The sequence below is a fragment of the Monodelphis domestica genome, chromosome 1, assembly GCF_027887165.1.
Source record: "Monodelphis domestica isolate mMonDom1 chromosome 1, mMonDom1.pri, whole genome shotgun sequence".
In the NCBI taxonomy this organism is placed as follows: Eukaryota; Metazoa; Chordata; class Mammalia; order Didelphimorphia; family Didelphidae; genus Monodelphis; species Monodelphis domestica.
The window spans coordinates 712,551,514-712,576,159 of record NC_077227.1 but is presented as its reverse complement, the minus strand read 5'-3'; the positions used below and the strand labels follow the sequence as shown (position 1 = coordinate 712,576,159).

General features: G+C 38.6%; 1 protein-coding gene across 50 annotated transcripts in view; it reads right to left on the bottom strand.

Annotated features, from left to right (window-relative positions):
- PMFBP1 (polyamine modulated factor 1 binding protein 1) overlaps nucleotides 1–24,646 on the bottom strand; it is a 484,787-nt gene that overhangs the window by 353,159 nt on the left and 106,982 nt on the right. For 47 of the 50 annotated variants that reach the window (XM_056823979.1, XM_056823945.1, XM_056824098.1 and 44 more), the window contains 16 exons: nucleotides 21,001–21,135; nucleotides 20,240–20,377; nucleotides 19,475–19,534; nucleotides 18,715–18,849; nucleotides 10,249–10,386; nucleotides 9,484–9,543; nucleotides 8,727–8,861; nucleotides 7,934–8,071; nucleotides 7,167–7,223; nucleotides 5,054–5,185; nucleotides 4,312–4,449; nucleotides 3,523–3,657; nucleotides 2,812–2,946; nucleotides 1,845–1,979; nucleotides 1,174–1,236; nucleotides 376–468 (listed from right to left, as the gene is read on the bottom strand). In XM_056823979.1, the coding sequence (XP_056679957.1) occupies nucleotides 376–468; nucleotides 1,174–1,236; nucleotides 1,845–1,979; nucleotides 2,812–2,946; nucleotides 3,523–3,657; nucleotides 4,312–4,449; nucleotides 5,054–5,185; nucleotides 7,167–7,223; nucleotides 7,934–8,071; nucleotides 8,727–8,861; nucleotides 9,484–9,543; nucleotides 10,249–10,386; nucleotides 18,715–18,849; nucleotides 19,475–19,534; nucleotides 20,240–20,377; nucleotides 21,001–21,135 (1,827 nt within the window). The remainder of the gene's footprint in view (nucleotides 1–375; nucleotides 469–1,173; nucleotides 1,237–1,844; nucleotides 1,980–2,811; nucleotides 2,947–3,522; nucleotides 3,658–4,311; nucleotides 4,450–5,053; nucleotides 5,186–7,166; nucleotides 7,224–7,933; nucleotides 8,072–8,726; nucleotides 8,862–9,483; nucleotides 9,544–10,248; nucleotides 10,387–18,714; nucleotides 18,850–19,474; nucleotides 19,535–20,239; nucleotides 20,378–21,000; nucleotides 21,136–24,646) is intronic. The other 3 variants (XM_056824073.1, XM_056824002.1, XM_056824008.1) reach the window with 3 other exon arrangements.

The window sequence follows — 24,646 nt, the reverse complement described above, 5'->3', positions numbered from 1 at the left end:
TCACCCATTTCCTCCCATTTCTCGTTTGACTTTTTGGTCTAAAACAAGCAATCAATCAATGAGTCAGTTGATCTCATATAGGAGGGGTAAATACCTGGTCCCAAGATCCAGGTAGTTTAAGGCTCCTATTAAAGCTATATTTTCTAAAGGGTAGCATACTTGTAGAAATAAGGGGCCTTTTCCATAGTGAGTATGATATGAAAGGTAAACCTGGCTTTGTTAGCAGCACAGTTAGGTTTGGATATTGTGAAGCAAGAGTAAGACTAAGCTTTGTTATTGAATTTTAGGCTTTATCTACTTAGAAAGGAGTGATAATTACAAAGGATGTGTGGCTAGGCTACAAAGTAATTATCCTGCAGTATCCTCTGTCCCTACCCTTGTGGTGCTTTTTGGTCTGTTCATCCTTTCTTCCTGTGGTTGGATCTTCTCAGCAGCCTTTAACTTTCTTGCAGGTAGGTCCTGTGGCAACTGAAAACAAAACATCTTAGCCAGAAGGCTTTGGTTCTCTTAATCACTCAATCTTTTCTTTACTCATCATTGTAAGAGAAAACCCAAGACATCAAGGGATCACCTGCCACCTAAAATGCTCACAATTAATGCCCTGAGCTACAATTCATCTTTTGATATCTTGGCCTATTCTCATTAACTGCATTGATCCTTTTTTATTGCAAAAAACATTGGTGTGAGTTTGTCTGGAAAATTGCCTTTCTTTATTGTCTTTTTTTTCTCCTTCCCTTAATCACAAAAAGAAGGATAGGTAGCTTCCTGTCACCCATCTGCTCCCATTTCTCTTTTGGCTTTTAGCTCAAAAACAAGCAATCAATGAATGAGTCAGTCAATCTCATATAGAAGAGGACCTTGTCCCAAGGTCCAGGAGGTTTCAGGCTCCTATTAAAGCTCTGTTTTTTAAAGGGTTGTTTACATGGAGGGGAAAAAAAGGCCTTTTTCATAGTTAGCATGATATGAAAGTGAAACTTGGCTTTGGTAGCAGTATAGTTAGGTTTGGATATTGTGAAGCAAGCTTAAGAAAGATATTCTTTATAGGATTTTAGCCTTTATTTTTACTTAATGTGTCCTGATACCCATATGAAAAAGGATTTGTGGCTATATTATGAAATTATTATTCAGAGCTGTCCTTTCCCCAAACTATTCTGGTGCTCTTGGGCTGCTAACCTTTTCTGCCTGCTGTTGGATCTTCTTCTGTTCTGCATTAGGTTTTCCTCTATGTGAGTCCGGCTGCAATAGATAATATTCCATTTTATTCCAGAGGCACTGGCTCTCATCTTTGAGCTCATTCAGGTCTTTTTCTTGCTCTTCATTGAAGAAAGCCATATACATATGCATCTAAAATAGTCACCCACATAATTCTGAGCCACAGTCAGTTTATCCTAAGATATACTGGCCTGTTCTTATTAATCTCTTTGCTTTATTCTATAAACTCTTCCCAAGAAAATTGGAGTAAGTTTAGTTGGCAAACTCACTGGCTTGACTTTCTTTTTTCTGACTTTGTCTCTCACATGGTAGGAATGAAGGTAGGTAGTCAGCCTCCTGCTCTCCACTGCCATCAATTTCTCCTTAAATTCTAATGAAGTACTTCCCACATGGAGAAAGAAATGAACTTTGCTTCATGGAGTATAATATAGAAGTGGAACCTTTCTTTGGTAGGAGAGTTAGGGGTTGAATGCTGACCAGGAAGTCTAGTGGTGTGCTTGGTCTTAAGATTTTAGACTTAATTTCCTTATTGGGGAGTGATACCTCTAGGACAAAGGATGGGCTAGACTACAGAATGATTGTTCAGAGTTGTCCCCCTTTATCACCACTGTTGTGCTTTTAGAACTTCTGACCTTTTCTTCCTGCTGAAGGATCTTCTCAGCAGCACAGAGTTTGACTGTAGTTGAGTTCAGTTGCCATGAATAATATTGCATCCTATCCCGGAGATTCTGGTTCTCACACTCCAGCTCCTTCAATTTGTCCTTCCTCTACTCAATGAAAAATAAAGTCACAGACATCAGGAATTATCTGTCACCTAATGCTCAAAACAATCACCCTGAGCAATAGTCCTATAGCCTATTCTCGTCAATCTTCCAAAAATTCTTGAAAAGAACATTGGAGTGAGTTTGGTTTTAAAACTTGACTTTTTTCCCCATTCATATGACTAGAATGCAATATTAAATAGCCCTATGCCGTCTACTCTTCCCCATTTTTCCTTTGGTTTCCATCTATAAGATGTCCAAACAACCAACCAGTTATTCAGCCTCAAAGAGGAAGTAGGAAAAGGCGGTTCCAAAGGTCCATGTGGTTTTGGGCTCTTTAATAGTCTATTTGTTTAAAAGCACTCTGTATATAGGTAGCTCAGTGGAAAGAGTGCCAGGTCTAGAGTCAGAAATACTCAACTTTGTGAACTGAGACATTGTTTCAGGCACATACTGGTTGTGTAACTTTAGCCAAATCACTTAACCCTGTTTGCCTTAGTTCTTCATCAGTAAAATGAGCTTGAGATGGAAATGGCAAAGCATTCTTGTATCTTTATCAAGAAAACCCATATGGGGTCACTGAGAGTCAGGCACTACAGAAAACTGACTTAATGACAACAATATTTGGAGAAAGATATGATCTTTGCCTCAGTGTGACATGAAAGTGAAACAAAAATTTGTGAGGATGTGTAAGGTGGGATTCTGACTAGTAATCCCTAGGAGAGGTAGGTTATAGGATTTAGGTGTTCTTTATTGGGAAATGATATCTTGCTGACAATGGATGGGTGACTAGATTACAGAATGATTGTCCAGAGGTTGTCCTCTTGGATCTGCTCACCTTTTCGGCCAGTAGTTGTACCTTCTCAGTTGCTCTGACCCTGCTTGTAAATGCATCCATGTGAAATGAAAAATATTTTGCCTTCTCCCAGGGACCCAGTTTCTCATTTTCCAACTCTTTCAGTCCATCCTTCTTCTACATATTGAAGAAAAAATCCCCAGACATCATGAATGCTCACTTAATCACTCTCAGTCACAGTCTACAAACTCTTGCAAAAAAAAAAATGGAGTGAGTTTGTTTGGAAAACTATCTTGGCTCTATTTTTTCTCACTCATGTAGTAGGAACAAGGGTATGTAATAACCTCCTACCCTTCACTCTCACCCATTCCTCATTTGAATTCCAGATCTAAAATACAAAGTCACCAATCATTTAGCCAGTCTCAAATATGAGTTTGGAAAAAGTAATGCCAATATCCAGGTCATTTGGGGCTCCTATTATATCTTTATTTTAAAAAGTTCTCTCTAAGCAGAGAAAAAAATGACTTTTGTCTCAGTGATTGTGACATGAAAGTGAATCATGGCTTTGTTGTGATGTTAAATAGAGTTGGACACTAACAAGCTTGGGAGTGAGCTTGTTCATAAGAATTTAGGCATTAGGTATTTACTGGGGAATGATATTTCTGTGACAAAGGATGGGCATCTCAATTACAGAATGACTGTCCAGAGGTGTTCCCTCTTCCTCACCATTCTGTTGCTCTTGAATCTGCTTACCTTTTGTGCTTGTCGAATCTTCTTCTCAGCTTCATGGAGCCTGACTGTAGCTGATTCCAATTGTGTTGAATAATATTGCATTTTATCCCGGAGTTTCTGGTTCTCTCTCTCCAGCTCATTCAATCTTTCTTTCTCCTATTCCTCACAGAACAAAGCCCAAGCCATCAGGAATTACTTGACACCTGAAATGCTTTCACTTTTAGCCCTGAGCCATAGTCCCACACTTCAGTCTGGATGTCTTGGCCTATTCCCATCAATCTCTTAAACCTCTTATACAAACTCTTTATAAAAGACATTTGGGTAAATTTTTTTGGAAAACTACCTTGGCTTTCTTTTTTCTTGTTTCCTTACATTCATACTAAGGACAAGGATTAGTAGCTTCCTGTCCTCCATTCCCACCCATTTATCCCCTGATTTTCAGCTCTAAAACAACAAATCAACCAACCAATTAGTCAATCTCAAGGAGTTTGGAAAAGGTGATGCCAAGGTCCAGGTGGTTTGGGGTTTCTATTTTGGGGGCCTGTATTTTAAAACACTCTCCCAACATGGAGAAAGAAGTGGCTTTTGCCCCAGTGAGTGTGACAGGAGAGTGAACCCTGGCTTTGATAGGATAGGTAGTGTTGGATGCTGATTAGCAAGCCTAGGAATGAATATGTTCATAGGATTTGGGGCATTAATTTCTTATTGCTGACTGATACTTTTGTGACAAAGAATGGATAATTAGATTACAGAAAGACTGTTTAGTGCTGTCACCTTTCCCTTCATTGTGATGCTCTTGGGTCTGCTCACCTTTTCTGCCTGCTGTAGCATCATCTTCTCAGCAGCACTGAGCTTTCTTGAAGCCGAGTCAAGTTTTAATGAATAATACTCCATTTTATCCCGGAGATTCTGATTCTCATTCTCCAGCTTATTTAATCTTTCCTTTTCCTATTTGTCATTGAAGAATAAAGCCTCAGACATCAGGAGTTAACTGATAGCTAACATGTTCAAACATATCACCCTGAGCCATAGTCCTATACTTCATGATTAATATCTTGGCCTATTTTCATAAATCTCTTTGACCTCTTTTGTAAATTCTTGCAATGAACATTGGAATGAGTTTGGTTTGAAAACTTACTGTTTTGACTCTCTTTTTTCAAACTTCCTCATTCATAGACTAGAAGCAAGGGTCAGTAGCCACCTGCTGTCCATTCCCACTTATTTGTCTTTTGGTTTTCAGCTCTAAAAGGACCAACCAAATAAGTAGGTAACCAACCTCAGGGAGAAGGTGGGAAAAAGTGGTGCCAAAATCCAGGTGGTTTGGAATTCCTAATAAATCTATATTTTTAAAGTACTTCACTACATGGAGAAAATTACCTTTGCCCCAAGTGACATTAAATTGAAACGTGGCTTTAGTAGGAGGAAAGGTAGGTTTGGGTGTTGCTCAGCAAGCCTAGGATTGAGCTTAGTCAAGATTTTTAGACTTTTGCTACTTACGTGGGAGTAATACCTCTCCTTCCCCACCACTGTGGTCATTCTAGTCTCTGCTTACCTTTTCAGCTTGCTGTTGGAGCTTCTCAGCAGTATAGAGCTTGATCGTGGCTGAATCCATTTGTGATGAATAATATTCGACCTTATCTCGAAGACACTGATTCTCATCCTCCAGTTCATTCAATCTTCTCTTCTATTCCTCAAGAAGAACAAAACCACAGGCATCAGAAATTACCTGCCACCTGAAATGCTTACCTCTGTTGTCCTGAACCATAGCCCAATACTTCCTGTGACATCTTGGCTGATAATCATCAATATCTTTGGCCTGTTCTACAAACTCTTGAAAAGAGAATTGGTGTGTTTGATTGAAAAACTATACTTCTTACTTCCTCACTGACATAGTAGGAACACGAATGGTCTCCTGTCCTTTACTCTCAACCATTTCTACTTTGTTTTCTAGTTCTAAAACAACCAGCAACCAACCAGTTAGCTGAGCTCAAAGAGGAGATTAGGACAATTTTTCCCAGTGTCTAGATCTTAGCAGCTACCATTAAATATATTAAAATCTCTCCTTATATGGAGCAAGAAGTAACTGTCGCCTCAGTGACTGTGACATGAAAGTGAAAAATGGTTTTGGTAGTAGGATGGATATAGATGAATGCTAACAGGTAAGCCAAGAACTGAGTTTGATTATATGATTTTAAATGTTAGTGCCTTAATTGGGAGTGATATCTCTTTGACAAAGGTTTGGTAGCTTGATTACAATAGGGCTGTCCAGAGTTGTCTCCCATTCCCACCACTGTGGTGCTATTGGGTCTGTTCACCTTTTCTAGTTCTTGTTGGATCTTCTTAGCATCACTGAGCTTTCTAGGTGGTGAATCCAGTTGTGGGGGTAATATTGCATCTTATCTAGGAGACACTGATCCTCTGTTTCTGGCTCATCCAATCTAGCCTTCCCCCACTCATTACAGAAGAACAAAGTCCCAAATATCAGGAATGATTTGCCAATTAAAATACACACACTTATTGTCCTGAGCTAGACTTCCACACTATATCTTGTGATTCTTGTCCTGTTCTCAATTATCTCTTTGACTTCTTCTAGGGTTTGGTATGAATACTGATTGTCTCAAGTTTCTTTTTTTCTCACTTCCTCACTCACATTGTGGGAACAAAGTTAGGTAGCCTCCTTGAATCCTCTAGCACCAATTTCTCCTTTTATTTCTTATTCTAATATATCCAAACCAAGGAATTCAACCTCAAAGAAGAGGCAGGAAAAGATGGTGAAATGGTTCAGGTCCTTTGGGATGCGTATGAAATTTTTATTTTTTCCCTACATGGAGAAATAAGTGCCCTTTGTCTCTTTGACCATGACATGAATGTAAAACCTGACTTTGTTAGGAGGATAGGTGGGATTTGATGTGGACCAGTAAGCTTAGGAATGAGGTTGGTCATAGCATTTATTCCTTCCTACATAAGGAAATAATATCTCTGTGACAAAGGTGTTTGAGCAGGTTACAAAATGGCTGTCCAGAGTTCTGCCAATTCCTATTCTTGTGGTTCTCTTTATTCTGCTTATCTTTCCCCTTGCTGAGGGATGATCCTTTCAGAAGTACTGAGCTTTTTTTCTGGGTGTAGCCTGTTATAATGGATAACACTGCATCTCACTAGGGATACTCTGGTTCTTTCCCTCAGCTTCATTTAGTCTCTCTTTTTCCTACTCTTCATTGGTGAAATAAACCACAGACATGAGAAATAAGCCTCCAACGAAAATGCTGACACCTAACACATTAAACTAAGTCTTACACTTCAAACAGTGATAACATGTCTTTTGTCATCAATCTATAAGGCCACTTCTATGAACACTTGCAAAAAAATTAGAAAAGGTTTAGTTTGAAAATTGACAAGTTTGAGGTTTTTTCCATTTGGGACTTCTTAAATTTAGATAGTGAAAAGATATGTGATATGAAAATGAAAATTGCTATTGGTAGAAGCATACATAGATTTGTAAGATGACCAGGAAGACCTGTAGGAATGAGTTTATCTATACAATTTTAACCTTTAGTTACTAAAAAGGAATGCTATCTGTGTGACAAAAGACAGGAGGTTAGAATTCAGAACGATTGCCCATATCTGTCTCATTTCCTCACAACAGGGGTTCACGAAGTTATACTCACCTCTTCTGGCTGTTTTTCCACCTTCTCAGAATCACTGGGCTTTCTTGTAGGTGAGCCCTGTTGCAATGGATAATACTGCATCTTATTCAAGAGGGTCTAATTCCAATCCTTGGGCTCATTTAATCTATAATTCTAGTATTTATCAGGCAAAAGACAAACCTCCAGACATCTGGAATGATTTGCCACTTGGGACTACTCAGAACTATCACCCTGAACCAGCCTCCCATACTTTATTCTTGATTTGTTCTCATCAATCCCTTTGATGTATTCTAAAGACTCTTTCAAAGAAAACTGCAGTGATTTTGGGGAAGTGGCTGTCTTGCCTTGTTTTCTTTACTTCCTCACTGAGCTAGTAGGAAAAGAGCAGAGTATGCAGCCATTTTCCCTTTGGATTCCAGTTCTAAAACAACCAATTGAGCAAATAAGCAATATAGCAAACAAAATAAGCAAATAAGCAATCCAACCTCAAACAAGAGAGGCTATATTTCAGGGCCAAGGTCAATTAGGGTGCTTCTTGAATCTTGAAAATAGTGATCTTTGTCTCAGTGAATGAGACTGTTAAGAGAAACCTGGCTTTTGTCAGAAAATAGGTAGGGTTGGATGGTAAGCAGCAAGTTGAGGGGTATGCTTGGTTATAGAACTCTAGACTTTCATATCCTAATGGAAGGTTTATACCTCATTGACAGAGGATGAGTACCTGGATTACAGAAAGAATATCCAGAGTTTTTCCTCATCCACAACACTACCATTTTCTTGGCTCTGCTCACCTTTTCTCCCTTTGGTTGGATCTTCCTCTCAGTAGAATTGAGTTTTCTTGGAGGCGAGGCCAGCTGCAATGAAGAATTTTGGACCTTTTCCTGGGGACGCAGTCTCTCATAATCAGGGTCAATCCAAATATCTTCCACCTACTCAAGAGACATTAGGGCTTAATTGAGAATTAAAGTGCTCAAAATTATTGCCCTAGTCTCTGTAGGATTCTGCATGGCTTTGGCTCTTCTCAACAATGTCTTTACCCTCTTCTACAATTCTTATAAAGTAAACTGGAGTGAGTTTGGTGGAAAAACTGACTGTCTTGACTGTCTTGACTGTCTTTTTCATGACTTCCTCACTGACACAGAAGGAATGAAGTTAGGTAGCTTGCTGATCTTCATTCCTACCCCTTTTTTCTCCTTTGGTTTTTACCTCTAAATCAATCAGCCAAGCAACCAGTTAGCCAGTGTCACATGGGAGGTGAAAAAAGGTTGTTCCAAGTCCAGGTAGTTGAGGGTTCCAATTAAACTGATATTATTAAAAGTATTCTTTACATGGAAAAAGAGTGAGCTTTTCCTCATCAAAGGTAACCCAAACTTGAAAACAGTCTTTGTAGAATAGGTGGAATTGGAAGCTGACCAGGAAGCCAAGGAGTGGTCTTGATCATGGAATTTTAGGTCTTAATCTTACACACTTGTTTGACAGAAAAGTGGAGACTAGATCCCAGAATTAATGTCCATATTTGTCCCAATTATCTTCCCCCCTCCAATTCCCCCTCCCTTCCACTGTGTTGTTCTTGGGTCTGCTCACCTTTTCTCCTTTTGGTTGGATCTTTTCAGTAGAACTGAGCACTTTTGGAGTTGAGGCCTGCTGCAGTGGAGAATATTGCTTCTCCTCTGGGAGATCTTGATTCTTATCTGAGGGTTCACTCACAATATCTTCCTCCTATTCATCATGGAAAAGCACATATATTGGGACTTACCTGAGATGTAACATGCTGAAACCTATTGCCCTGAATCCCAGTAGGACACTGCATGTTTTTGGCTCCTCTCAACAATCTCTTTGACTTCTACAAAGTGTTATGAAGACTATGGAGGGTGTTTGGTGGGAAAACTGACACTCTTGACTTTCTTAGTAACATAGGAAGAATATTAGGTTAGTTACTTTTCACCTTTCATTCCTAACCTTGTGTTCCCTTGACTTTCATCTCCCCTAAAATAATCAAGCACCCAGTTAGCCAGGGTCATATAGGAGATGAGAAAAGGTTTTTCCAAGAGTAGGTAGTTGGTGTCTCCTATTAAACTGATATTTCTAAAAACACTCTTTACACAGGAAAAAGAGAACTTTTGTTAGTTGAGGGTGACATGAAAGTGAAACCTGACTTTGGTAGAGTAGGCAGGATCATAAAGTGACCCAGAAGAAGGAGTGGTTTGGACATGGGATTTCAGGCCTTCATCATACACTGAGGAACTGATGCCTTTTAGACAAGAAGTGGAGGCTAGATCCCAGAATGACTTTCAGATCTATCCAACTTGCCCATCTCTATGGTTGTCTTATGTCTGTTCACCTTTTCTGTCTGCCTTTCCATCTTCTTCTCCAAATAATCAGGTTTTGTTTTAGGTGAGCCCTGTTGCAATGGATAATACTGCATCTTATTCAAGAGGGTCTAATTCCAATCCTTGGGCTCATTTAATCTATAATTCTAGTATTTATCAGGCAAAAGACAAACCTCCAAACATCTGGAATGATTTGCCACTTGAGACTACTCAGAACTATCACCCTGAACCAGCCTCCCATACTTTATTCTTGATCTGTTCTCATCAATCCCTTTGATGTATTCTAAAGACTCTTTCAAAGAAAACTGCGGTGATTAGGGGGAAGTGGCTCTCTTGCCTTGTTTTCTTTACTTCCTCACTGAGCTAGTAGGAAGAGAGCAGAGTATGTAGGCTCCTGCTCTCCACCGGCAGCCATTTTTCCTTTGGATTCCAGTTCTAAAACAACCAATTGAGCAAATAAGCAATAAGCCAACCTCAAATAAGAGAGGCTAAATTTCAGGGCCAAGGTCAATTAGGGTGCTTCTTGAATCTTGAAAATAGTGATCTTTGTCTCAGTGAATGAGACTGTTAAGTGAAACCTGGCTTTTGTCAGAAAATAGGTAGGGTTGGATGGTAAGCAGCAAGTTGAGGGGTATGCTTGGTTATAGAACTCTAGACTTTCATATCCTAATGGAAGGTTTATACCTCATTGACAGAGGATGAGTACCTGGATTACAGAAAGAATATCCAGAGTTTTTCCTCATCCACAACACTACCATTTTCTTGGCTCTGCTCACCTTTTCTCCCTTTGGTTGGATCTTCCTCTCAGTAGAATTGAGTTTTCTTGGAGGCGAGGCCAGCTGCAATGAAGAATTTTGGACCTTTTCCTGGGGACGCAGTCTCTCATAATCAGGGTCAATCCAAATATCTTCAACCTACTCATCATGGAAGAAGAGACATTAGGGCTTAATTGAGAATTAATATTAAAGAAGCCCTAGACTTCCAGGTAAACATAGCTGCAATCTAGACGAGAATGGCTTCCTCTCCCCCAGCACCAAACGAAATAGACTACCTCAAAAGAGCATAAAAATCATCCTTGGAAGAACAGAGGGACTCTCCAGTATGCCACAGCAATGAAGGTACATGGGGTTTGAACATTTCCGCACTATAAGAAGGAGGAAAAGTTTGCACAAAAACGTGAACCGAGCTACCCTCCCACACCTCACTTATAGAACCAGAGTAGGGGCCAGTGCGCTTACCGGAGACAGCAAGTGAGTGAGGAACATCTCTGTCTGGGCATTGGGGGAGGCATACCAGGGTCTTTGGGATCTAACAGAGACTTCCAGGGAACTACCCCTCAGAGCGGTTTCACTGGAGACCCCTGTGCATTGGAGAGTGCGCAGACCTCAGGGGCCCTTGCAGACTGCAAACACTGTGGAGACTAGAAACTGTAGAAACTGCCTGAGGCAAAAGCTCTGCTCTACCCTGTAGTGAGGGGGTGGCATGACAGGGTCCTTGGGAATTGACAAGGCCTACCATGAAACTACCCCTCAGAGAGGTATTACAGGAGATTCCTGAGCACCGGAGAGAAGAGATCACAGAGCATGGAGGCAGGTGTGCTAACAAACTGTGGAGGCTGGGAAGAACTAGTCTGAGGCAAAAGCACTGCCACTTAAATCCACAGAAAACCCTCCCATATCACCCAGACTTCTGACCTAAAAGGAAAGGGAAAACCACCAAAGGGATGGCTCACACTGCCCAAGATCAACACTCCAAGAAGAAAGGGAAAAAAGTGACTATTGCAAACCTTTATGGAGGGAAAACCCAGGCTACAGAGGAAAAAGAGGATAAAATTCAAACAAAATCAAAACATGCCCCCCCAAATGGAAATTATCCACAAGCTCTGGAAGAACTCAAATTGGAGCTTATCCAAAAGATGGATACCTTCTGGCAAGAAAAATGGGAAAAAAATTCAGAAAGAAGTCAGCAGCCTGACAGACAAGAACTCTCAATTGGAGAAAGAGCTGGAAGCCTCAAATAGAAGGGCAGACCAAACTGAAAAAGCAAAATCAGTCCTTAAAGATAAGAATTAAGCAACTGGAAGACAACAATTTTGCAAAACAGCAAGAATTAATAAAGCAAAGTCAAAAAATTAATGAATTAGAAGAAAATATAAAATATCTCACTGACAAGGTGACAGACCAGGAAAACAGAGGAAGGAGAGACTGTAAACCTTAAAATGTCTTAGACTAATAAATGTTGGAAATTTCACCATTGGGAAATTTCATACCTGAAAAATTTCCTACTGATAGTCTATTGGAATGTGAACCCCCTTGGCAGGGGAGGGTCCTTCTCCTCCCTACTTAAGATTACTTTAGGACAGAAACCTTTTGCTGAACAATGGAAAGGGCTTTGACCTATGCTTAAGCATAGAACGGGAAGTTCTTTGAGTCATGATTGATTTTAGAATTGATACAATAGAGATACTTGGAATGACAGAACCAGGTCTTGGAACTTACAATCTCCACCCTACTCAGTCCTAACAGAATTTAGGAAGGGCTGTAGCATAGATCAAAATTTAATTATTTGAGAATATGACCTTCAACAGACATGTGCAAAGGGAAAGACCTCTGGGTGGTCCTGGGTTAAGCTAGAGCCACCATTGGCACAGGGAAGACATGGACAGTGATTGGTAGATGTGAGAACTGAGGGGAGGGAACTGAGATGGTTTCCTTAAAGATAGCGGGGTCTGAGGACTGAGGGGGTTGGAGAGGTTTTGCTCTGAGAGGTTGTGCTCTGAGAAGTTTTGCTCTGAAGGAGGCTGGACGTGGAGGCCTCTGAGACTGTTTCTCCATTTTGGTCACGTGAGTGATAGGGACTGATCTCTTTTCTTTGCCTCAGCTATCTAAGGGCTTGGGCCTTTTGGCCCAGCCTAAACAGAGGGAGTATTTAAGCCCTATTCCCTTCTCTCTCTCCCCTTTCTCTCTCTCTCTCTCTCTCTCTCTCTCTCTCTCTCTCTCTAATACCTTTCTTCCTCCTGTTTGTAATTAAAAACTCCATAAAATGTTGACTGCTGACTTGAGTTTTCATTTAGGAATTACATAGCTGAATTCCTTGGCGACCTTAAATTAATATATATCAGTCTTTTAAAGTGATTTCCTTGTCACAAGACAACTTGAGAATCATTAGTCTACCTGAAGAACCAGAGATAAACAAAAATCTTGATGCCATACTACAAGAAATCATCGAAGAAAATTGCCCTGATGTTCTCAAGCAAGGGGGCAAAATAGAAATAGAAAGGGTTTATAGAACACCCTCTATACTAAATTCCCAAAAGACAACCCCCAGGAATGTAATCACCAAATTCAAGAGCTTCCAAGCTAAAGAGAAAATATTACAAGAAGCTAAGAAAGAAAACTTCAGATACAGAGGAGCATCAATAAGGATTACGCAAGACCTAGCAGTGAACACATTAAGAGACTGCAAAGCCTGGAACACGATATTCAGAAAGGCAAGAGAACTGGGTCTTCAACCAAGAATCAGCTACCCATCAAAACTGACTATATACTTCCAGGGGAAAGTATGGGCATTCAACAAAATAGAAGATTTCCAAGTATTTGCAAAGAAAAGACCAGAACTCAGTGGAAAATTTGACATCCAAACACAAAGAGCAAGAGAAACATGAAAAGGTAAATATGAAAGAAAGGGAAAAGGAGAAAGGTTTCTTTTTCTTTTATTCAAACTCTCGTCTATAAGGGCTACAATTAGATAAAATCATATATACTAATATATGGGGAAATGTTATCTGTAACTTTCAAAAACTGCATGCATTAATACAGTAATCAGAAGAATCACTCATAGGGAAAGATTGGGGCATTAACATGATTTGGAGGAAAAAAAACAAAAGAAAGAAAAAGGGACAGGGGATCAAAGATGTTACTAAGATATACTTGAAGAAATAGAAATAAATTAAATAGAATAATCTTTGTCACACAAAGATATACACTGGGAGGGGAGTGGAAGAATTCTCTTATAAGAAGGAGAGGGAAAGAGTGCTAACTGGTATTACTTAAACATTACTCTCAGTGAAATCAACTCTGAGAAGGAAGAACATCTAGATTCATTGGGATCTTTAATTCTATCTCATCCAACAGGGTAAGGGATAAGGGAAAACTAAGGGTGGCTGGTGGTGAGGGAGTAAAAAAGAGAGGGAAGGAGAGGGGGGAGGGGAAGGTAACAAAAAGGGAGGGGCCAGAAAGGGAAGCATAACAAGGGAGGCGACTAAGGGGACTGATTTAAAGTAAACCACTGGTTTAAAAGGTTATAGCAAAAGAATAAAGGTCAGAATTAGGGGAGAATATCAAAATGCTGGGGAATTCACAAATGACAATCATAACATTGAACGTGAATGGGATGAACACAGCCATAAAACGTAGACAAATAGCAGAGTGGATTACAATCCAAAACCCTACCATATGTTGTCTTCAAGAAATACACATGAGGCGGGTAGATATTCACAAAGTCAGAATTAAAGGTTGGAGGAAGACCTATTGGGCCTCAAATGACAGAAAGAAGGCAGGAGTAGCAATCATGATATCTGACAAAGCCAAAGTAAAAATAAATCTAGTTAAAAGAGATAGGGAAGGTAAATACATCCTGGTAAAAGGGAGCATAGACAATGAGGAAATATCTGTACTCAACATGTATGCACCAAATGGTATAGCACCCAAATTTCTAATGGAGAAACTAGGAGAATTGAAGGAGGAAATAGATAATAAAACTTTACTAGTGGACAATCTGAACCAACCACTATCAAATTTAGACAAATCAAATAAAAAAATAAATAAGAGGTAAAAGAGGTGAGTGAAATCCTAGAAAAATTAGAGTTAATAGCTATATGGAGAAAAATAAATAGGGACAAAAAGGAATACACCTTCTTTTCAGCAGCACATGGCAAATTCACAAAGACTGACCATACACTAGGTCATAAAAACATGGCATACAAATATAGAAAAGCAGAAATAATTAATGCAACCATTTCAGATCATTAGGCAATAAAAATAATGATCAGTAAGGGTACATGGAGAGCAAAAAAATCAATTAAAAATTAAATAATATGATACTCCAAAATTGGTTAGAGAACAAATCATAGAAACAATTAATAATTTCATTGAAGAAAATGACAATGGCGAGACATCCTTTCCAACCTTATGGGATGCAGCCAAAGCAGTACTCAGAGGAAAATTCATACCCCTGAGTGCATATATTAACAAATTAAGGAGGGCAGAGATCAATGAAATGGACATGCAAATGAAAAAACTTGAAAGTGAACAAATTAACCCCCCCCGAAGAAAACCAAATTAGAAATTCTAAAAATTAAGGGAGAAATTAATAAAATTGAAAGTGATAGAACTACTGAACTAATAAATAAGGCAAGAAGCTGGTACCTTGAAAAAATAAACAAAATAGACAAAGTACTGGTCAATCTAATTTAAAAAAAGGAGAGAAGAAAAGCAAATTGACAGTATCATAGATGAAAAGGGTGACCTTACCTCCAATGAAGAGGAAATTAAGGCAATCATTAAAAACTTCTTTGCCCAATTATAGGGCAATAAATATGCCAATCTAGGCAATATGGATGAATACATACAAAAATACAAATTGTCTAGACTAACAGAGGAAGAAATAAAATTCGTAAATAATCCCATATCAGAAAAAGAAATCCAACAGGCCATCAAAGAACTCCCTAAGAAAAAATCCCCAGGGCCAGATGGATTCACAAGTGAATTCTATCAAACAATCAAAGAACCGCTAATCCCAATACTACACAAACTATTTGACATAATAAGCAAAGAGGGGGTTCTACCAAATTCCTTTTATGACACAAACATGGTACTGATTCCAAAGCCAGGCAGGTCAAAAATGGAGAAATAAAACTATAGATCAATCTCCCTAATGAACATAGATGTAAAAATCTTAAACAGGATATTAGCAAAACAACTTCAGCAAGTGATCAGGAGGTTCATTCACTATGATCAAGTAGTATTTATACCAGGAATGAAGGGCTGGTTCAATATGGAAAACCATCCACATAATTGACCATATCAACAAGCAAACTGACAAAAATCACATGATTATCTTAATAGATGCAGAAAAAGCCTTTGATAAAATTCAATACCCGTTCCTATTAAAAACACTAGAAAGTATAGGAATAGAAGGATCATTCCTAAAAATAATAAACAGTATATATCTAAAACCATCAGCTAACATCATTTGCAATGGGGATAAAATAGATGCATTCCCAATAAGATCAGGAGTGAAACAAGGATGCCCATTATCACCCCTATTACTTAACATTGTACTAGAAACACTAGCAGTAGCAATTAGAGAAGAAAAAGAAATTGAAGGCATTAAAATAGGCAAGGAAGAGACCAAGTCATCACTCTTTGCGGATGATATGATGGTCTCCTTAAAGAATCCTAGAGAATCAATCAAAAAGCTAGTGGAAATAATCAACAACTTTAGCAAAGTTGCAGGATACAAAATAACCCCGCATAAGTCATCAGCATTTCTATATATTTTTAACACAGCTTAGCAGCAAGAGTTAGAAAGAGAAATCCCATTCATAATCACCTTAGACAAAACAAAATACTTAGGAATCTATCTGCTGAGACAAACACAGGAACTATATGAACACAACTACAAAACACTCTCTACACAACTAAAAGTAGACTTGAGCAATTGGAAAAACATTAACTGCTCATGGGTAGGAGGAGCCAATATAATAAAAATAACCATCCTACCCAAACTCTATCTATTTAGTGCCATACCCATCGAACTTACAAAATTTTTTTTTACTGAATTAGAAAAAATTGTAATAAAGTTCATTCTGAAGAACAAAGGATCAAGGATATCCAGGGAAATAATGAAAAAAAAAATACAAAGGAAGGTGGCCTTGTAGTATCAGATCTCAAACTATATTATAAAACAGTGGTCATCAAAAAAATTTGGTACTGGCTAAGAGACAGAAAGGAGGATCAGTGGAATAGACTTGAGGTAAGTGACCTCAGAAAGACAGTCTATGACAAATCCAAAGACCCCAGCTTTTGGGACAAAAATCCACTATTTGACAAAAACTGCTGGGAAAACTGGAAGACAGTGTGGGAAAGATTAGGTTTGGATCAACACCTCACACCCTACACCAAGATAAACTCAGAATGGGTAAATGACTTGAACATAAAGAAGGAAACTATAAGTAAACTAGGTGAACACAGAATAGTATACATGTCAGACCTGTGGGAAGGGAAAGACTTTAAAACCAAGCAAGACATAGAAAGAGTCACAAAATGTAAAATAATTAATTTTGATTACATCATATTAAAAAGTTTTTGTACAAACAAAACCAATGTAACCAAAATTAGAAGGGGAGCAACAAACTGGGAAACAATTTTCATAACAAAAACCTCTGACAAAGGTCTAATTACTCAAATTTATAAAGAACTAAACCAATTGTACAAAAAATCAAGCCATTCTCCAATTGATAAATGGGCAAGGGATATGAATAGGAAGTTTTTAGCCAAAGAAATCAAAACTATTAATAAACACATGAAAAAGTGCTCTAAATCTCTGATAATCAGAGAAATGCAAATCAAAACAAATCTGAGGTATCACCTCATACCTAGCAGATTGGCTATCATGACAGCAAAGGAAAGTAATGAATGTTGGAGGGGATGTGGCAAAGTTGGGACATTAATTCATTACTGGTGGAGTTGGAATTGATCCAACCATTCTGGAGGGCAATTTGGAACTATGCCGGAATGACGATAAAAGACTGTCTGTCCTTTGATCCAGCCAAAGCACTGCTGGGTTTGTACCCCCAAAGAGATAACAAGGAAAAAGACATGTATAAGAATATTCATAGCTGTGCTCTTTGCGGTGGCAAAAAAATTGGAAAATGAGGGGATGCCCTTCAATTGGGCTGAACAAATTGTGGTATATGTTGGTGATGGAATACTATTGTGCTAAAAGGAATAATAAAGTGGAGGAATTCCATGTGAACTGGAACAACCTCTAGGAAGTGATACAGAGTGAAAGGAACAGAGCCAGGAGAACATTATACACAGAGACTGATACACTGTGGTACAATTGAACATAATGGACTTCTCCATTAGTGGCAATGCAATGTTCCTGAACAGTCCACAGGGATCAAGGAGAAAAATACACTACCCTCAAGCAGAGGACAAATGGTGGGAGTAAAAACACCGAGGAAAGGCAAAAGCATGACTACAGGGGTGGAGGGGATATGACTGAGGAGAGACTCTAAATGAACACCTTAATGAAAATACCAACAACATGGAAAAGAATTCGGCGGACCAAGGACACATGTAATACCCAGAGGAATCAAGAATTGCCATTGGGAGAGAGGAGGGGGGGAGAAAAAGAAAATGATATTTGTTTCTAATGAATAATGTTTGAAAATGACCAAATAAAATAATGTTTAAAAGGAAAAAAAAAGAACTATCAGGTCAATCAGAAAGAAGACACAATTTCCTTTGTAATAAGTCAGGACTCCCTAGCAAAAGGAAGATGGCAAAATGATACATACTTTGTTAATGGGAATTGCTTGTCCCCATTAATAAATAAAGTTTTTCTTTAAAAAAATTATTGCCCTAGTCTCTGTAGGATCCTGCATGTCTTTGGCTCTTCTCAACAATGTCTTTACCCTCTCTTCTACAATTCTTATAAAGTAAACTGGAGTGAGTTTGGTGGAAAAACTGACTGTCGTGACTGTCTTTTTCATGACTTCCTCACTGACACAGAAGGAATGAAGTTAGGTAGCTTGCTGATCTTCATTCCTACCCCTTTTTTTCTCCTTTGGTTTTTACCTCTAAATCAGTCAGCCAAGCAACCAGTTAGCCAGTGTCACATGGGAGGTGAAAAAAGGTTGTTCCAAGTCCAGGTAGTTGAGGGTTCCAATTAAACTGATATTATTAAAAGTATTCTTTACATGGAAAAAGAGTGAGCTTTTCCTCATCAAAGGTAACCCAAACTTGAAAACTGCCTTTGTAGAATAGGTGGAATTGGAAGCTGACCAGGAAGCCAAGGAGTGGTCTTGATCATGGAATTTTAGGTCTTAATCTTACACACTTGTTTGACAGAAAAGTGGAGACTAGATCCCAGAATTAATGTCCATATTTGTCCCAATTATCTTCCCCCCTCCAATTCCCCCTGCCTTCCACTGTGTTGTTCTTGGGTCTGCTCACCTTTTCTCCTTTTGGTTGGATCTTTTCAGTAGAACTGAGCACTTTTGGAGTTGAGGCCTGCTGCAGTGGAGAATATTGCTTCTCCTCTGGGAGATCTTGGTTCTCATCTGAGGGTTCACTCACAATATCTTCCTCCTATTCATCATGGAAAAGCACATATATTGGGATTTACCTGAGATGTAAAATGCTGAAACCTATTGCCCTGAATCCCAGTAGGACACTGCATGTTTTTGGCTCTTCTCAACAATCTCTTTGACTTCTTCTACAAAGTGTTATGATGACTATGGAGGGTGTTTGGTGGGAAAACTGACACTCTTGACTTTCTTAGTAACATAGGAAGAATATTAGGTTAGTTACTTTTCGCCCTTCATTCCTAACCTTGTGTTCCCTTGACTTTCATCTCCCCTAAAATAATCAAGCACCCAGTTAGCCAGGGTCATATAGGAGATGAGAAAAGGTTTTTCCAAGAGTAGGTAGTTGGTGTCTCCTATTAAACTGATATTTCTAAAAACACTCTTTACACAGGAAAAAGAGAACTTTTGTTAGTTGAGGGTGACATGAAAGTGAAACCTGACTTTGGTAGAGTAGGCAGGATCATAAAGTGACCCAGAAGAAGGAGTGGTTTGGACATGGGATTTCAGGCCTTCATTATACACTGAGGAACTGATGCCTTTTAGACAAGAAGTGGAGGCTAGATCCCAGGATGACTTTCAGATCTATCCAACTTGCCCATCTCTATGGTTGTCTTATGTCTGTTCACCTTTTCTGTCTGCCTTTCCATCTTCTTCTCCAAATAATCAGGTTTTGTTTTAGGTGAGCCCTGTTGCAATGGATAATACTGCATCTTATTCAAGAGGGTCTAATTCCAATCCTTGGGCTCATTTAATCTTTAATTCTAGTATTTATCAGGCAAAAGACAAACCTCCAGACATCTGGAATGATTTGCCACTTGGGACTACTCAGAACTATCACCCTGAACCAGCCTCCCATACTTTATTCTTGATCTGTTCTCATCAATCCCTTTGATGTATTCTAAAGACTCTTTCAAAGAAAATTGCAGTGATTTTGGGGAAGTGGCTGTTTTGCCTTGTTTTCTTTACTTCCTCACTGAGCTAGTAGGAAAAGAGCAGAGTATGTTTGCTCCTGCTCTCCGCCGGCAGCCATTTTCCCTTTGGATTCCAGTTCTAAAACAACCAATTGAGCAAATAAGCAATAAGCCAACCTCAAACAAGAGAGGCTAAATTTCAGGGCCAAGGTCAATTAGGGTGCTTCTTGAATCTTGAAAATAGTGATCTTTGCCTCAGTGAATGAGACTGTTAAGAGAAACCTGGCTTTTGTCAGAAAATAGGTAGGGTTGGATGGTAAGCAGCAAGTTGAGGGGTATGCTTGGTTATAGAACTCTAGACTTTCATATCCTAATGGAAGGTTTATACCTCATTGATAGAGGATGAGTACCTGGATTACAGAAAGAATATCCAGAGTTTTTCCTCATCCACAACACTACCATTTTCTTGGCTCTGCTCACCTTTTCTCCCTTTGGTTGGATCTTCCTCTCAGTAGAATTGAGTTTTCTTGGAGGCGAGGCCAGCTGCAATGAAGAATTTTGGACCTTTTCCTGGGGACGCAGTCTCTCATAATCAGGGTCAATCCAAATATCTTCCACCTACTCATCATGGAAGAAGAGACATTAGGGCTTAATTGAGAATTAAAGTGCTCAAAATTATTACCCTAGTCTCTGTAGAATCCTGCATGTCTTTGGCTCTTCTCAACAATGTCTTTGCTCTCTTCTATAATTCTTATAAAGTAAACTGGAGTGAGTTTAGTGGAAAAACTGACTGTCATGACTGTCTTTTTCATGACTTCCTCACTGACACAGAAGGAATGAAGTTAGGTAGCTTGCTGATCTTCATTCCTACCCCTTTTTTTCTCCTTTGGTTTTTACTTCTAAATAAATCAGCCAAGCAACATGGGAGATGAAAAAAGTTTGTTCCAAGTCCAGGTAGTTGAGGGTTCCAATTAAACTGATATTATTAAAAGTATTCTTTACATGGAAAAATAGTGAACCTTTCCTAAATAAGGGTGACCCAAAAGTGAAAACTGCCTTTGTATAATAGGTGGGATTGGAAGCTGACCAGAAACCCAAAGAGTCGTCTTGATCATGGAATTTTAGGTCTTAATTTTACACACCGGTTTGACAGATGAATGGAGGTTAGATCTTAGAATTAATGTCCATATTTGTCCCAGTTCTTTCCCCCTCCCCACTGTGTTGTTCTTGGGTCTGCTCACCTTTTCTCTTTTTGGTTGGAACTTTTCAGTAGAACTGAACATTTTTGGAGTTGAGGCCTGCTGCAGTGGAGAATATTGCTTCTCCTCTGGGAGATCTTGGTTCTCATCTGAGGGTTCACTCACAATATATTCCTTCTATTCATCATGGAAATCCACACATTAGGACTTAGCTGGGACTTAAAATGTTCAAATCTATTACTCTAAATCCTAGTAGCACTCTGCCCGTCTTTGGCTCTTTTCAACGATCTCTTTGACCTCCTCTACAAAGTCTTATAAAGACAATTCAAGTGAGTTTCATGGGGAAATTGACTTGTTATCTCTTGCTTTTCATTCCTCACCCCTTCTTCCCTTGATTTTTCACCTCTAAAACAATCAAGCACCCAGTTAACCAGGGTCAGAAAGGAGATGCGAAAACGTTTTGCCAAGAGTAGGTAGTTGGTGTCTCCTATTAAAATGATATTTCTAAAATCATTCTTTACCTAGAAAAAGAGAACTTTTGCTCGTTGAGGGTGACATGAAAGTGAAATCTTAATTTGGTAGAGTAGGTAGGATTATAAAGTTACCCAGAAGCAAGAGGAATGGTTTGGTCATGGGATTTTAGGCCTTCATTATACACTGAGGAATTGATGCCTTTTAGACAAGAAGTTGAGGCTAGATCCCAGAATAACTTCCAGATCTATCCCACTTCCCATCTCTATGGTTGTCTTAGGTCTCTTCGCCTTTTCTGGCTACCTTTCCATCTTCTTTTCCAGATAACTAGGCTTTCTGGTAGGTGAGCCCTGTTGCAATGGACAATACTACATCTTATTCCAGAGAGTCTAGTTTCCATTTTTGGGCTCATTTAATCTATATTTCTACTCCTCTTCAGGGATAAGACAAATCTCCAAATATCTAGAATGATTTGCCATCTAGATTGCTCAGAACTATCACCCTAAATCAGATTCCCATAATTTATCCTGTGACTTCTTGGTCTGTTCTCATCAACCCTCCTTTGATGTATTCTTTAGAGTCTTTTAAAGAAAACTACACTTATTTTGGAGAATTGGCTCTCTGGACTTGTTTTCCTAACTTCCTCACTCAACTAGTAGGAAAAGCAGTTCATGTAGACTCCTGCAATCCACTGGCAGCCATTTTTCCTTTCATTTTCAATTCTAAAACAACCATTTGAGCAAATAAGCAACATATCATCCTCCAACAGGGGTGCTAAATTTCAGGGCCAAGTTAGGGTGCCTCTTGAATCTTGAATATAGAGATCTTTGCCTTAGTGAGACTGTTAAATGAAACATGACTTTAGTCAGAAAATAGATAGAGCTGGATGGTGAGCAGAGATTTGAGGGGTATGCTTGGTCATAGAATTTTAGACTTTCATTTGCTAATAGAAATTTTGTTGGGGTTGATCTGACCCTGGGAAAAAGGAGTCTCACAGAGATACTTTCATACATTGATGAAGGTCCAAGCAAGGCTGTTTAAGAGACTAGCAGGTGATTATCTGGGATGAATTCTGGCCCCCTTGGACTGCTTGGATTTCTAGACAAGCCCTAGAAATATTTTCAGTACTGCCTCTTCATAAATAATATTCTGTGAGAAAGAAATTTCCCCTAAATATGATGTGATGCTACAATGACTTAGCACTTTGTTATCTATAAAAATCAAAATCTATGGATAATAATGTGAAACTGTATATAAATTCCACCTGGCCCCAGACTAATTATTTTCAGTGTTCAAACCCTTAAAAGCACCAGAGCTGGCATCTTGCACCCTCAAACAATTACACCCCCAGAACATCTTACCATCCAAGACTCCAGAACAGTAGGTAGGCCCATTTTTGAGAGAATGGGAGGATTATTCTTCACCAGGCTTACATGGGGGATGTACAATTTATAGGAATCTATCTATTTCAGTTCTAAAAAAGGTTTTAATAAGACAGGGGACAGAATTAGTTGAGCACCAAACCCAGACATAGGAAGAATTTGGAAGGCCAACAGGAGAAAAAGAGCTCAGCCAACTTCTTGAACCAGCTGAGAGATTTAGCAAACTCATACCTTAGACTGGATATGAAGGAACCCAGGAGGCAGAAGTTTTAAAGACCTGTTTGTGAAGAAATCATGACCAGACATCAGTAAACAAATCTAAGGGATAGATGAATGGACCATTGAATTCCTGGAGAGGTTCTTTCAAAAATAGTTATGGAAAGAGACGATAATAGCAATAAAGAACTGAGCAGAGTTATAAACCAAATTTTGAGAAAGCCTCCGGAAAAGTATAAAAGTTTAATGAAGAATGATCATGAGAGATAAGAACAGAAGAAGACAGGAGAAATGTCTTGTTTCTGAGAGAGAAGCCATGCTTGCTGTATCTGTTATCAGTCCAATTACTTAAAGGACCAGTGCTCTGAAAAATAAAAATGGACAATGTACTGGAATAGCTGACAAAGGGATCAGTAAAATTTCTGTCTGAGACACAGATAGAAAACTTGTAAACACTCTATGCCAAAATGTGGAGAACAGGTAAATATAGTAGATAATCCTGGGAGAACACTGATTCTGAAGCATGCTTTTAAAGTTCATGTCGTATCTTTTGTCTTTTGTGATCATGTTGTCATGTATGCACACAAAAAGGGGGGATTTGGTTTAAAATAAACCTCTAAGTATTTTGAGGTGAAACTGTTTCTGTCTTCCATTATTCTAGGAAGTGGGGTATAGACAGACCAGAGACTGTGTTTGAGATATTCAAAAAGAAATGTGAATTTTTGGACCTCTTAAACTTTAAGACCATCTGTCTAAGCAAAAAAGGACTTTGCCCTCTACACTTAATAGAAGACAAAAGGGGAAAAAAGTATCTGTTCAATATTTTTTCTTTCCCATTTTCAGTAGGTCACTGAGGTGGGGAAAGAGGGAAACTTAGAACAAGAGAAGGAAGACTTGATCCCACAAGTTAATTATTGTTAATGGTGTTAATTTTAAGGTTAATAAATACATACATATATATATATATATATGATTTTAGAAAATCACTAATGATCCTGGAACAAATTTGTGGAACTGAATGAAATAATTGTAAAGTAATTCAGTGTTGAAAATTGTTTGTTAGTTGTATAAGATTCCAGATAAGTCATAATGGTGAGAGAATTTTAATGTTTGGACTCAAACATAATGTTTGAGTCAACTGAAAATTGGGAATATAATATTTTCTCTAATTGTAATGGGTAGCCAGTCAATTTGGCAGAAAAGATTTTACTTTAAAGAAGCAGATGGGAAGTAAGCCCCTAATAAAGGCTATGCTGGCTTAATGAAATGAGTGTAAAGTGTATAAGAATTTAGTACCAGTTTTCTGGAAGAAGTTGTAATGTGATATGGAAAAAATTCTGTATGATCGAATTTTGGGTTTTCAAATGAGAATGTAAGGATGCTATTTTAATGTATTTACTGTTAAAGCAAGCAGCAAGTGAAAATATAATGAACATTGGGGAAGGAGAAGTTTTAAATTTGTTAATCTGTAAATGTGGAATGAATCAGGCATTAAGAGTTTGGAATATTGCGAAAAGGAATTTCTGAATATTCATTGTAACTGTTGGGACATATGAATTGTTATCAAAGTATGTACTATAGATAAGAATGACTTCATGGTTTAGGGATAAATATGTATT